The sequence below is a fragment of the Taeniopygia guttata genome, chromosome 14 (genome assembly GCF_048771995.1).
Source record: "Taeniopygia guttata chromosome 14, bTaeGut7.mat, whole genome shotgun sequence".
NCBI classification, from domain to species: Eukaryota; Metazoa; Chordata; class Aves; order Passeriformes; family Estrildidae; genus Taeniopygia; species Taeniopygia guttata.
In genome coordinates this window covers 6,138,190-6,152,227 of record NC_133039.1, presented here as the reverse complement: position 1 = coordinate 6,152,227, position 14,038 = coordinate 6,138,190, and the positions used below count along the sequence as shown (strand labels likewise).

Here is a 14,038-nt window from a genome sequence, read left to right as displayed (position 1 = left end):
TTGTGGCTTAATTGGTTATTAATAACTTCTTTGTTAACCAGCCAGCCCGAAGGAGGAACAGAAATTTGACTACCCCGGTGGCAGCCAGCATCATTCACAATTTCTCCCTACATTTTTTTGTTGTTGTTGTTGCTGGGAGTCGCAGCCCCCCGGGTGAGTCAGGCGGTGACAGCAGGGTGACAGCACGGTCCCCTCACCCACGCACACGGCACAGCCCTCGGCGGTGGGTTTTTCTTTTTAATTCCTAGAAAAATAACAGATGCTCTTGTTGAGGGGGAGATTCTTGGAATCGGTTCAGGCTGAGCCTGGATGTGACCAAAACTCCCGGCTCCCCTCAAACCAGCCCTGCAGGAGCCGTGGAGATCCCCTGAAATGGGTGGTTACTCCATCAGCCCGTGCCCAGGAGCCTCCCCCCACGGCAAACAGCGACACAAACAGCCTCCACACCCAAATCCCACTCCTCCTGCCCGCTTTCTTTGGAACTTCCACTTGAAGGGACCCTTTTCATTTGTCTCCCTGTGAATCAAAGCTGGGACCCTCTGCACCTCCGTGCTGCGCTGGCAGAATGCAGCACAGGGGGTTCTCCAGCTTCAGCTGTGTGGGAATGGCTCCTGAGGAGCCACGGGAGCTGACAGAGCATTCCCCACTCCCATCCCTGCTGCAGCATCAGCCCAGCTAGGAAATTTTAGCCTGGGGACCTGGGCTTGTCCATAGCACAGGCGCAGATGGAGGCTGGAGGCCAGACACGGTCCATCATCCCAGGAGTCACCATCAGACATTTCCACAGCAGGATTCAGCAGAAAACATCCCTCCCACAGCTCAGATTAGAGCCTGGCCTGCATGAGGGCACCCAGCAGGTCCCAGAGTCCCCCCAGGTGTGTCAGTGACCACAGCAAGGCCAGGACAGAGCCAAGGACCAGGACACCACGAGATCTGCTCCAGGTGGATCTGGACAGCTCCATTCTCTCCAGGTCACACCAGGGAAGACACAGCCACCACACAGAGGGACAGCTCACCTTTTGCTCTTGGTGCATCCCAGGGAAGAGCAGGATCTCAGGAATACCTCCAAGACACAGCCACAAGAGAGAACACTCCCTTCTCATCAGTCCAAACCCAAGAAGTGGCCACCAGGTCCTTTTACAGAGCCCAGGGAGGCAAATAACCCCCAGCTGTGCTGGCCCTGGTGATTAATGGGGCACACCTCTGTAAATGATCCTGGCCTGAGCCCCCATCCCTGCGTGCCCAGAGCCAGGCACTGACAGTGACCTCACCCAGCAGCCAGAGCAGAGCCCTGGGGGCTCCCAAAAATTCCTCACTGTTTGTTCCCCTGTGGCTGCTGTGTCTGGGCTCTCCCTCCTCACCAAAACAGGGTTTGGCCTCTCCCAGGAGCCAATCCCAGCCACCCCCAAGGCTGTATCCCTCTTGAAGGGTTGTTTGAGATGACCCCATCAGCGATCCTTCCTTAAAGGTTTTGGGTTGAATTCTACACCTGAGGTGTCATGACATTCACTTCCTTTCCAGATCCATTTTTGGGGCCAAAAGCAGAAAGTGAGGTCCCACCACCAGCCCCCTGCCCTGGGGTTTCTCCCAGGAGAGCACAGTGCCACTTCCCAACCCACCCACATCACAGGCAAGTGGGCCCTGCTCTGATTTACCAGCTCAAAACCCCCAAAACCAGTCCCAGCCACCCATGCCGACCCCGAGGAGATGCAGCCCCACGTCTGGAGACCACCAGCACCTCAAGGAGCCTTTTATGGCCACACTGGACCCAGTGTGGCCAATTGTCTGTGTCTGCTCCTCCTGTTGATGTTTTCCTACAGATCCTGTGGGATAATGTGAGCTCCAGAGAGGTCTGATCCCCTGTCCTCAGCTACACCAGGGTGTAACTGGTGACACGAGTTCCTCAGTGTGGGCTGAGAAGTCGAGTTACACACAGGATCCAGCGCTCAGGAGTCACCAGCGTGGCCTCTGCTCCTGTGGGGGGAAATGCTGACTCTGAGATCCTGTCTGGGGGCCCTGATGTGGCATTTTCTAGCCCAGGACGTCACTTCCTCCCTGTGCAGGGCCTCGCTGAGGCTGGAGGGACATCTGGGTCCCCATGGGAAGGGCTGATTCCACCCCTGGGCACACAGGCAGCTGCAGCCTTTATCCTACAGGATTTATCCACATTCCCCATCCAGGCACAGCCTGGATCCTGGCTGTGCTGCACTCCCAGCCCCCAGCACAGCGCTGTGTCCTGGGCAGCATCCATCCCTCTCCCTGCTCCGGGGTGTGCAGTGAGCCAGCCCAAAGCCTTGCCCAGCCCAAAGCCTTGCCCAGCCCAAAGCCCTGCCCAGCCCAAAGCCTTGTCCAGCCCAAAGCCTTGCCCAGCCCAAAGCCTTGCCCAGCCCTGCTCCATCCAAGCCCAGCCCAAAGCCTTGCCCAGCCCAAAGCCTTGCCCAGCCCTGCTCCATCCAAGCCCAGCCCAAAGCCTTGCCCAGCCCAAAGCCTTGCCCAGCCCTTTCCCATCCAAGCCCAGCCCAAAGCCTTGCCCAGCCTTGCCCCATCCAGGCCCAGCCCAAAGCTTTGCCCATCCCTGCCCCATCCAAGCCCAGCCCAAAGCCTTGCCCAGCTCTAAGCTTTGCCCAGTCCTGCCCCATCCAAGCCCAGCCCAAAGCCTTGCCCAGCTCTAAGCTTTGCCCAGTCCTGCCCCATCCAAGCCCAGCTCAAAGCCTTGCCCAGCCCTTTCCCGTCCAGGCCCAGCCCAAAGCCTTGCCCAGCCCAAAGCCTTGCCCAGCCCAAAGCCTTGCCCATCCCTGCCCCATCCAAGCCCAGCCCAAAGCCTTGTCCAACCCAAAGCCTTGCCCAGCTCAAAGCCTTGCCCATTCCTGCCCCATCCAGCCCCAGCACAAAGCTTTTCCCAGCCCTTTCCCATCTAAGCCCAGCCTAAAGCCTTGCCTAGCTCAAAGCCTTGCCCAGCCCAAAGCCTTGTCCGGCCCAAAGCCTTGCCCAGCCCTTTCCCATCCAAGCCCAGCCCAAAGCCTTGCCCAGCTCTGCCCCATCCAAGCCCAGCCCAAAGCCCCCCAGGAGGCAAAGCCAGGCTTGAGACACCCCCTCCTTGGGCAGAACAAGGGGTCAGTGAGCAGCAGGAGAGGAGCTGGGGAGCCCCGAGCCGTGTCCATAACAAAGCTCCCCAGGCTGCAGAGGAAGGGGAAGAGGCTCCCCTCCCTCCTCTTCCTCCCTCCCCTTGGGGATTTTGCAGCCAGGTAAACACAGGATGTTGATGAAACAGGGCTGGGCAGATTGGGCAAGGCAGGAGTCTGCAGGAGCTGCAGGCAGCTCCCAGGAGTGGCCCTGCAGCCGGGACAGGGCAGTGCCAGAGCCCCTGGCACCTTCCTCCGCCTGTCCCCAGGGTCACAGAAGTCCCCAGGGTCACAGAAGTCCCCAGCTCAGAGGGAGAGGCAGCGTGGGCTGCTGGCCAAAGCCTGGGCAGGATGGGCTGCCAGGCTCTGCTCTGTGCCCAAGGGTGATCCTGAGCTCAGAACCCAACCCCAAAGCTCATCAAGCTTTGCCACCCAACCTACAGCAACCGTGTGGCACCTCCTGTGTCCCCCCGAGGGGACGTGCAGGGCACAGGGATGAGGGGACAGGTCCCCCAGGATCCCGGGCATCGGCTCAGGGCTGGCACAGGGTTTGGCTCCAGAAAAGGAGCCCCAGAGCAGCCCAGCCCCTCCGGGAGTGCAGGTGCTGCTGTCACCTCCACCGTGCCACCGCGTGCTCAGGGGACAGCTGGGGACAGCGAGCCACCAGTGAGCCACCAGTGAGCCACCAGTGAGCCACCAGCGAGCCACCAGCGGGCCACCAGTGAGCCACCAGTGAGCGGCAGGGACCTGGACCCTGCCCGGGGAGCGCAGCCGGGGCAGCGGGAGGGGTCGGGGACAGGGACAGGGACAGGTTGTGATGTAGGAAGTGACAGAGGTGTCAAGGGGCTGCCTGCCTCACTAGAGCCTGAGTGGAGGAGGGGCAGGTGGTGCTGTACCCAGTGTCCCCAGTGTTCCCAGTGTCCCCAGTGTCCCCAGTGTCGCCGATATCCCCGGTGTCCCCAGTGTCCCCAGTGTCCCCAGTGTCCCCAGTGTGGCCGATGTCCCCAGTGTCCCCTGGGGCACTGCTGCCATCTGCTGGCACCATCCCATGCTGCTCCGGTCCTGAGCCTGGCCACCACGCTGGGCTGGGTGGGGACCCTCTGTGTCCCTCTGTGACCCTCTGTGACCCCACTGTCTTGTGCCCCCTCCCAGACACTGTGGGACCACCTCTGGCTCCAGTCCGGTGCCCCCGAATCCCCCCTGCTGCCCCATGAACCCGAACCCCAAAGCTGCTCCCCGTGTCCCCCATGGCACAGGTGACTGTCACCCCAATACCACACTCCTGGGCTGCAGGAGTCTCCCACACCGACCCCTTCCCATGCCCGGTCACCCTCCTGCCCTATTCTCCGTGTGGGGTGGCCTGGAGTGGCCTCTGCATCACCCGTGGGGCTGATGGAGCAGGGACAGCATCCATCCCTTGGCTGCAGCAGCGGCTCTGCCGGGCTGTTCCCCCAGGGAACATCCAGCTCCATCCCCCCAAAGCTGCTGAGGGGCAGAGGAAGCTCATCCCAAGATGATTTCCTGCTGCCTTCCCATCCCCTGGGTCTCTCAGGGATGTGGGGATTTGCTGAGTCCCCTCCTCCTAACCCTAACCCTAACCCTAACTCTCTTCCCACGGCCTCCCTGACCCTCCTGGCCTTGCCAGCACCTCCGTGTCCCCTGGGAGCAGCACATCCCGGGATAACCACTGGGGATGGGCCTTGCTGGCTGTGGGGACACCCAGTGACACCCTGCACATCCCTCTGGCCTTCCCACGGGCGCTGCAGTGGCCTCAGTGGGGTGCCTGGAGGCCGTTTGCTTTTCTGATGCAGCTGGGGAGTGAGAATGAGGTTTGGGAGAGGAGAATCACGAGCCCACGTCCCCACAGTGGCCCTACAAGCACCACGGCTCATCCCACCCCGGGCAGATGGCAGCAGCATCCTGCTCCTGGCTGGAACTGCCCAAATCCCTGGGCAGGGACTGCAGCTGTCCCCAGTTCCACTCCTCACAGCAAAGCCAGGCGCTGTCTGGCGGATTTTCCATGTGCTCCCTGCCCCAGCCCACACACAGGAAGGCTGAACAGCTCCGGAGACCTTCCCGCTGGGAATGCTCCGTGCCTGACGCCCACGGGAGCAGCGGGAAGTTTTAGTGCTCACTTTTAGTCTAAAAGGGATTTTTATTCCCTAAGCCCTGCAGAAGAAAACTGGGAAAAATCAGCTCGCCCAAGGGGCCACAGCCCAAAGAGCCACATCAGCTGTGCTGAAAGCTCGATGGGCAGAGCTGAGCCATGAGGGGTTTGCTCTGAATTCCCAAAAAAGCAGGTGTGTGCATCCTCCCGCCTCCCTCTGCCTCCACCATTCCCACCCGCCGCCTTTCTCTTCTTCTGGAACAACCATTCCCACCAAACCCCCTTTGGCAGCTCAACCAGAGACTCCCCTGCTGCTGTCGAGGCAGGATGGGAATGGGGAGACTCTGACTCAGAAGGCTGCTGAAAGTAAAACACTTTTTAATTCAAAATACGCTGCTCTTTTATACAGAGCTTTGCACGGACCAAATCCATTGGTTCTGAAGTGAAAACAACCCACAGCATTGGTGCAGAGGTGATAGAACTTAACTATAAACAACGTGAAAAACGAGAGATAAAGAATTATTTACATTCTCTCCAGCTCTTTCTCAGGCGTCTGCCTGCCTAGAAACTCTCATTTTCATTCTTTGACTGAATCTGAGTCCCTGAGTCCCCCATCAGCGCTGCCCGTGCTCTCCAAACCCCCTCCCCAAAACCCTCAACCCATCACCATCCCTTCCCCATCTAAACCCCAACCGCTGCCCGCCAACTCACCGCAGGGTGGGAATGCCAAATCCTTCTGCCATCCTTTGGCCCGCCTGGCGCTGGGGTGGGCTGGCACATCTGGCTGTGCCCCGCCTGGTGCTCGGGTGGGCTGGCACATCTGGCTGTGCCCCGCCTGGTGCTCGGGTGGGCTGGCACATCTGGCTGTGCCCCGCCTGGCGCTGGGGTGGGCTGGCACATCTGGCTGTGCCCCGCCTGGTGCCCCGGCAGCGCTGCCATCAGCTCGGTTTCCTGCCCGCCCTGCCCACACCTAGTGCAGCCCCAGCGCCCCACGGGCCCCACGGCCCCTCCTGCACGTCCCCACGGCCATGGAGTCCGTGGCCCTCTACAGCTTCCAGGCCACGGAGAAGGACGAGCTGCCCTTCCAGAAAGGGGACACCCTGAAGGTACGGGGGACACGGTTGGATGATGTTTTGGGGTGACGGAGTGGGCCCGTGGTGACACCAATGCTTCCTTTGTCCCTGGCTTTAATGCTTCTGGGGTTTTCTGTGGGAGATAAGGGGCTGGCCACGAGGATTTGGGAGCGTGGAGGAGCATTCCCTGCTTGCCTGTGCCACCACTTCAGAGCAGGGCACCCCCAGCTGGGACATGTGGCCTCCGTGGCTGGCAGTGCCACCAGCTGTGCCCTGTGGCAGCCCCTCGGGTCTGGGACACATCTTCCCTTCTTGGGGGCACTGGAGGGCACAGGGCAGGGGGAGCGTGTGCCCAAACACCCACCCGGGCACTGGCATTGGGGTGGGCGCTTAGATGCCACCTGGCAATCCCAAAAAGCTCCAGAGGGGCTCAGAACATCCCTGGGGGACAGCAGCCCTGCGATGGGAGTGCTGGCAGCCCCTCCCTGCCCATGTGCTCATCCCTTTGGGCTCCTCACGGACCCCTGGCACCCTGTAGCCCCCTGTGGGGCACGGGGGCACATCCAGCCTGGAACCCAGAGCCCAAATCCCTCCGTGCCATCCGTGCCATCCCTGCCTCCCGGCGTGTTTTCCCCGTGCCCTGAGCTGGGGTTTCAGATCCTGTTTTCACAGCTGTGCCGCCCCGGGCCCCTGCGGGGGAGGCTGGAAAATGTCACACGGAAGCGGTGGCAGAACCCACTGCCACCATTCCGGGGGACACGGGGGCCTGGCTCATGTCCTGCCTGCTCCAGGGACAGATTTCACCCTCTTCCCTGGGCAGGGGTTTGGGACAACACCGGGCACCTTCCAGCTCTGAGACCCCAAAGCCCCCAGGGTGTGCCAGCACTGCCAGAGCCCCTTTTCCCCAGGGGATGCTTGGTGGGTGTTGTGGGGTCTGGGGCAGCAATGGGGTCCCCATCAGCCCCCCTGCCAGGGGAATGCAGCCAGGCTGACACCTCCCTGCTCCTCTCCCACCTCAGATCCTCAACATGGAAGATGACCAGAACTGGTACAAGGCTGAGCTGTTCGGCCGCGAGGGTTTTGTCCCCAAAAACTACATCAAGGTCAAGCCACACCCGTAAGTGCCGCCCCACCAGCCAGGCAACAATCCCAATTCCCAAAGGTCTGCCACGAGCCAGGGTCGTCCCACACGGGGGGAAACTGAGTCACGGAGCTGGGGGGGTCAGTCTGCCAGTGCCACCACAGCCTGAGGGGACAAGAGGCAGCAGCACAACCACATACCCCCAAAAATCCAACCTCACACCAAGCTGCCACTAAATAAATGATAATTGGGGAACAACAAAGCGTTACGGGATTATGGCTGCATTAAACACAATCCTATTACCGTGTTATTAAAGCCCAGCCTAATCCATCGCTGATTGAACCTGTGTTTTATATATCCTTAGCCCCTGGTAAATCACATTTAAATGCCAGAGCGAAGGCGTGGGCTCGGGGCAGCCCGGGGCACATCCCACTGCTTCTCCAGTTTGGGATAACAAAGGGGATGGGCGAGACACAGCACCTGCAGGGTTGGCCCTGTGCTAAACTCTGGGGCTGAGCACTCACCGGGCAGTTTTTACAGCAGCACAGAATCTTCCCAGCCCAGGCAGCTGAAATATTGGGGCACAGGGGTGGGACAGGGGGACTCTGCTCTTTGAGCTGGTTTGGGAGGTGCCAGCGGTGCAGCACCGAGGGTTTATCCTGGCACTGAGGGTTTATCCTGGCACCGAGGGTTTATCCTGGCACTGAGGGTTTATCCTGGCACCGAGGGATTATCCTGGCACCGGGGGTTTATCCTGGCACCGAGGGATTTCTGCTTCCCCCCCTGGAAGGGCTGCTCCCAGCAGGGCCCGAGGGACGCGGAGGAGGGGACAGGCAGGGTGACAGCGCAGGTGACAGGATGCGGTGGCGGCTGCCGGTGACGCGGAGGGGGCAGCGCGCCCACAGCACCCTGCGGTGCCCCCCGAAAATTCCGGGGTGAACAGGGAGGGGGAGGGAAGGGGAGAAAGTGCCGGCGGAGGGTCGCAGCCCCGTGAGGAGCCCGGTGGCACCGGGAATCTCGGTGCCTCCCCCGGGGATGCCCGGGGGTGCCCGCCTGGCTCAGCCCGGTGCCCCTCGCAGGTGGTACGCGGGCAGGGTCTCCCGGCAGCTGGCAGAGGAGCGGCTGCTCCAGCGCAATCACCCGGGAGCATTCCTGATCCGAGACAGCGAGAGCGCCCCGGGAGAGTTCTCCCTCTCCGTCAGGTGAGTGCCCTTGGGAGCCCTTGGTCCCTGCAGACCCCGCAGGGCTCAGCATCCCCAGGGATGCAGAACTCAGGATCCCCAGGGATGCAGGGCTCACCATCCCCAGGGATGCAGGGCTCACCATCCCCAGGGATGCAGGGCTCAGCATCTCCAGGACTTTGACACTGGCTGTACAAGGGGCAGAGCCTGTCCCCGGGCATCTCACCCTGCCCCACCCCGGCCCGGGGAGCAGGGGACAGCCCCAGGCCAGCCAGGCACTTTCTCACACTTTTAATCCCTAATTGAACGTTTCAGGAGGTTCTTGCCCCTAATGAAAGGGAGCTGTGCTCTGCCCTGCATCACCAGCAGCACAGCCAGGTCCTGCCCCTGCCCGGGGCACCCCAGCCTGTCACCCCAGACACACCCTGTGAGGTGACAGCAAGGGACATCCTGCCTGCCCTGTCCTCCTGCGGCACAGGGGTGCCTGGAGAGCACAATCCCGCCTCTGCAGCCTCCTGGCTGGTGCCCAGACCTGCAGCTCTCACCACGCCTTCCCCACATGTGGCCCTGGACAAAGCCACTTGCCCTCCATGTGGCTGGCACGCTGCCACCCCCTGAGCCCCACTGTGCCAGGGCCTGGCACCGAGCCGTGGCTGCCTGTGGGGTGAGATGCAACACAGCTCAGCTGTGGGTCCTCATTGCAGGGCCAGGAGTGACCCCAGTGCCACCAGCACCCCCACCATGGCAGGAGGGGCGCAGTCAGACCCATGGGCTCACCCTGACCTTGCCAGCATCCCCAGACTTTACCCACCTCAGAGCATGCCACCAGGATGTCCCCAGGGTGACATCCATCATCCATCCATCCATCCATCCATCAATCCATCATCCATCCATCATCCATCCATCATCCATCCATCATCCATCCATCCATCATCCATCCATCCATCATCCATCCATCATCCATCCATCATCCATCCATCCATCATCCATCCATCCATCCATCATCCATCCATCCATCCATCCATCCATCCATCCATCCCTCCATCCATCCTCCCTCCTTCTGCAGCTACGGGAAGGACATCCAGCACTTCAAGGTGCTCAGGGAGAGGAACGGCAAATATTTCCTCTGGGAGGAAAAGTTCAACTCCCTCAACGAGCTGGTGGATTTCTACAGGATGACCACGATTGCCAAAGAGCAGCAGATTTTCCTGTGGGATGAGGACCAGAGCCAGCAGGTACCACCATGGATGGGGCCGTGGGTCCCAAAGCCCTGCAGGAGCCCCCTCGAGGCTCAGTGTCCCTGCAGAGGGACGGGGACATCCCTGGCTGGCCCTCAGGGGGGTGAGGAGCAGAAGAGACGGGCGGTGCTGCCAGGAGGAAGAGCTCCTGGAGCAGCTCAGCGGGGCAGGGCAGGGCAGGGCAGGGCAGGGCACACATCCCCGTCCCTCGGGCCAGGAGTGATGCCCAGGGCAGGTGGCAGAGCCAGGACACGGCACGGCCAAACTCCAGCAAAGCCAAGCCCTGGGACAGTGGTTGTGGAGGTGGCAAAACTGGACTTTGGGAGCTGGGATGGGGAAAGCTCCAGCACCGGGAAGGACCTGGGGAGGAGAGGGTGCCAGCTGCCTCCCTGGGCACCCAGTTTGGGTCTCCCAGCAGCAAGAACAGGGAATCTTGTGCCCTGGGGTGTTCCCCTCCGCCTGGGCTTGTCCCCAGCGCTCCACTCCTCCCTTTTCTGGCTTCTGTCTCTCCAAAGGAGGCATCCCAAGGCTCGTCCTCATCCCGTGGTGGCACAGCGTCCCCACCAGGACCCAGGCAGTGCCACCCAGTGCCAGGGGCTGGCAGGTGGGGACCCCTCTCCTCCCACCAACCCCTGCCCTCGGCTTCCCTGCAGGTGAGGAGACCCCGATTTGTGCAAGCCCAGTTCGACTTCTCAGCCCAGGAAGGCTCCCAGCTGCCCTTCCTCCGTGGGGACATCATTGAGGTCCTGGACTGCCCTGACCCCAACTGGTGGCAGGGGAAGATCTACGGCCGTGTTGGGCTCTTCCCCCGGAGCTACGTCCACCCCATCCACCAGTGACCTTCAAGTGACCATCCACCAGTGACCTCCGAGTGACCATCCACCAGTGACCTCCAAGTGACCATCCACCAGTGACCATCCACCAGTGACCTTTGAGTGACCATCCACCAGTGACCTCTGAGTGACCATCCACAGTGACCTCCAAGTGACCATCCACGAGTGGCCCTCACCACGCTGACCAGGCAGGACCCAGCCCCGTTGTCCCCACTCACCAGAGCTGCCCACACGGCCTGAGTGTCCCTTTGTCCCCAGGATGGTCCTTGTCCCCCAGCCCAGGGACTGAGCTGCCAGTGCTGCTTCCTGGGGAGGGAGTGTGGAGTGTTCAAAAAAAACCTTTTCCAGAGGACAATCCAGTGGGATGACAGCAATAGAGGGACTGAGCCCAAACCCCAAACCCCAAATCCTCTCCAAACCCAAAAGCGAAGCCCCAGCTCCAGGGAGGGCTGCAGGCAGCCAGGATCCACAACCATGGAGGAATTCCAGGGCTCGGGGTACCAGGGAAGGCTGATCCAGGCAGATTCCATCCTGTGGGTGCTGTTCATAGCTGTAAATTGTGCTTTTTTAATATTATTTTTATACTTAGGGCCAGTAAAATGTGTTTGGGTGTTGCCTTTTCCAGCACTGCCAAGGTGTCCCATCCCTCCATTCACGCAGCTGCTGCTTCACTGCAGTTTTGCTTCTCTGCATGTAGAGTTGTGTTTGCACTGTATATCCCATTTCCCCACCCCAATGCCCGTCCCAACCCCCCACAAGGATTTTCTGCCCCCACAAATGCCCCCCACACCTCACACCCCGAGGGAGGCACTCAGGAAACGCAGTGCTCAGAACACCTAACTCGTTGTACCAGTGGATTTAAACATCACATCCCAAACAAATGAAAAATAGCACCCAAATCCTCATTTTTCCCCTCTCCAAGCACCTCTTCCCCACCCCGGGGGCTGTCAGGGCATAACAGAAAATACTGACACACATCAGGACCCTGGCGTTGATGCCACAGACACAGGCCCAGAATGGGGGTTCTGGGGGGTCCCTGAGGGTCACAGCCGGGGGTCCCATGGCCTTGGGTGGCTCTGGGTGTCCAGGCTGGCTGAGCAGGAACCTGGCACAGAAACGTGGTGAGTGTAGGGGACAGATGACCCTGTGGACAGCCACCTCCCGGAGCTCAAACCCCCAGCTCTGGGAACTTGGAGCTCTTTGCCACCCCCTAATCAACGCCCTTTCCTCAGGGCTGGACTGAGATGATCTTTGAGGAACCTTCCAGCCCAAACCATGATCCCGGGATGTGGCATCCCCTCCCTGGTGGGTGTGGGGGCAGTTGGGACCCCCTGACAACTACTCAGGAGCCAAGCCACGCTGAGGAAAACCTCACACAGCTTTTTTCCTTCTGCCCAGCACATTTCCTTGGCTCCTTTGCCGTGGCCACCATGGCCAGACCTTGGCAGGACAGCGGCTGGAGGAGCAAGGAGAGGTGAAAATCCACAAATCCACCTCTGCTCCTGCCTCACTGCCACCCTCAGCTCCAACACCGCAGGGCCCGTCCCGCCCCTCGCCTCCCGCTGCCCAGCCCGGTGCAGGTTGGATTTTTCCCACATTAAACCCAGTGACAGCTGCCAGGTGGAACCTCCAGAGCCCTGCCAGGACCCGGGGCAGAGCCAGAGGCAGCAGAGCCCCGGGGCCAGCCCGGTTCCTGCGCCCTTGTGGCAATTTCCTGGGCATGGGCAGCACCAGCAGCTCCTGGGATTTGCGTGGCAGCGCTCCAGGACCATCAACACCCAATTATTTCTATGTCTCAACGAGTGATGAACCCTTTTTTTTTTTTTTTTAATTGTTACGCTCATAAAATATTGAAATGAATGGAAATTAACGTCAGGCATTAATATGGATGGGCTGCCCTGCTCTCTGGGCTGCACCTGCCCAGGCAGGAGCACGGGGACGAGCACGGGTGAGCCCTGCACAGGACTGGCAGCACTGCCCTGGTTCCACCAACCTCCCAGTTTGTCTCAAACACCAGTGACACCTTGGCACCTTCCACAAAGGAGCGTGGGGTGCACTGCAAGCACGGCTGGGCTGTGGGCAGACCACAGGCCGTGCTCAGCACATCCCAAGGATGCCAAAAAGCCCAGCCTGGACCCAACCCTGAGGTCAGAGTCAGCGCTGAGGCTCCATCCAGTGACTCTTCCTGCAGCAGCCCTGAGCAAAGCTGCCATCAGCGCTCTGTGCCTCAGTTTCCCCTCTCTAAAACACCACGTTGTGCACGGCTCCATGCAAATCGTTGGTGGCTGGAGGGTGGAAAACGTCCCAAAGGGCAAGGCAGTGTCTGGATGTTGTATTCCAGCTGAAATTCCTGCCCCAGGCCTCAGCTCTAGCAAGGAACACTTGGTGGCACCTCGGCGTGAGTGGGAAGCAGGATCCTTCGAGCCAGGAGCAGCTCAGTGTCATACCCCACTGCCTCACTCTCAGGCCCGCTGCTAAAAATGGAAAATTAGTTAGGACCTTGTAATTAATGCTTCCATCTGCAGGAAAGGGGCCGTGTCTGCAGCGGGTGCTGCCTGTCCAGCTGGATCCACCTGGAACGATGAGGACCAACCTGCTCAGCCACAGCCAGCCCAGCCTGCAGACAGGGGCTGCAGCCAATTCAGGGCCTAAATTCACCACATGGGGTGAAGAAACCCCTGGGATGGGGAGATGGGGGACCCAGGTGAGGATCAGGTGGAGATGCTCCAGGTGTGGGGTTCTGCCACCCCAACCCGCCCCCGCCAGCAGAGCCAGCACATGATGGCTGGGATGCAACATTTACCCCACATGCAATAAATCATTAGTGCACACACACCCCGTGAAAGAGTCTGTAAATCTCCTGGCACAATAAAAACACCTGGAGCGAGCAGCTGAGGCGGCCAAAACCACAACACGCTCCTGCCACGCCACACACCCACACTCCAGCACCCATCTGGGCCATCTCCCATCACACCCAAAGAGTCCTGGGTGCTGGCTCAGTGCTCACCTCTGTCCATTTGCTGTTCCCCATCGCTGCCAGCAGCGCTGGGATTTCACCTAAAACACCCAGGTTTGGTTCCAGCCCCCTCAGTCTCTGCTGCAGCAGTCACTGAGCAGCCCACGGCCTGGGGATGTCATCCCACCCCTGGGAAATCCCTGCAGGGTCAGCCACAAAGTCACCAGCTCCACCTGAAACACCTCCTGAGCTGATATCCTTTGGGAGCCAAGCACTTGGATCTTCCCCAAGTTGATGTGGCACTTGGGGACGTGGTGTAGCGTTGGAGCTGGCAGTGCTGGGTTGGACTCGGTGACCCTTTCCAACCTTAGTGATTCCACGATCCCAACAAACTGCTGTCACATTCCTGTGTCCCCCAGCCCTGCTGCACCTCCTGCACAGGCCAGA

The 14,038-nt window shown here is 60.4% G+C and overlaps 1 protein-coding gene and 1 long non-coding RNA gene across 3 annotated transcripts; one reads left to right on the top strand and one right to left on the bottom strand.

Moving 5' to 3' along the window:
* LOC116808969 (uncharacterized) lies at nucleotides 1-2,295 on the bottom strand. 2 transcript variants are annotated; one of them, XR_012058273.1, is made up of 3 exons: nucleotides 1,739-2,295; nucleotides 1,017-1,180; nucleotides 1-244 (listed from the first exon to the last, which is right to left on the bottom strand). It is a non-coding gene; the product is annotated as an uncharacterized lncRNA (long non-coding RNA). The 2 variants fall into 2 exon arrangements; XR_004369246.3 differs by having other exon boundaries at nucleotides 1,017-2,295.
* Nucleotides 2,296-6,159: 3,864 nt separating this feature from the next.
* GRAP (GRB2 related adaptor protein) lies at nucleotides 6,160-11,262 on the top strand. The gene is made up of 5 exons (XM_030285135.4): nucleotides 6,160-6,335; nucleotides 7,322-7,419; nucleotides 8,463-8,585; nucleotides 9,631-9,799; nucleotides 10,456-11,262. The coding sequence occupies exons 1-5, from the start codon at nucleotides 6,258-6,260 to the stop codon at nucleotides 10,639-10,641; spliced, it is 654 nt and encodes a 217-aa protein (XP_030140995.4). The 5' UTR covers nucleotides 6,160-6,257; the 3' UTR covers nucleotides 10,642-11,262.
* Nucleotides 11,263-14,038: the final 2,776 nt, after the last annotated feature.

Coding starts and splice junctions, on each gene's coding strand:
- GRAP (XM_030285135.4), top strand. CDS start 6,258: ATGGAGTCCGTGGCCCTCTACAGCTTCCAGGCCACGGAGAAGGACGAG. Junction 6,336..7,321: donor AGAAAGGGGACACCCTGAAG/GTACGGGGGACA, acceptor CTCCCACCTCAG/ATCCTCAACATGGAAGATGA. Junction 9,800..10,455: donor ATGAGGACCAGAGCCAGCAG/GTACCACCATGG, acceptor GCTTCCCTGCAG/GTGAGGAGACCCCGATTTGT.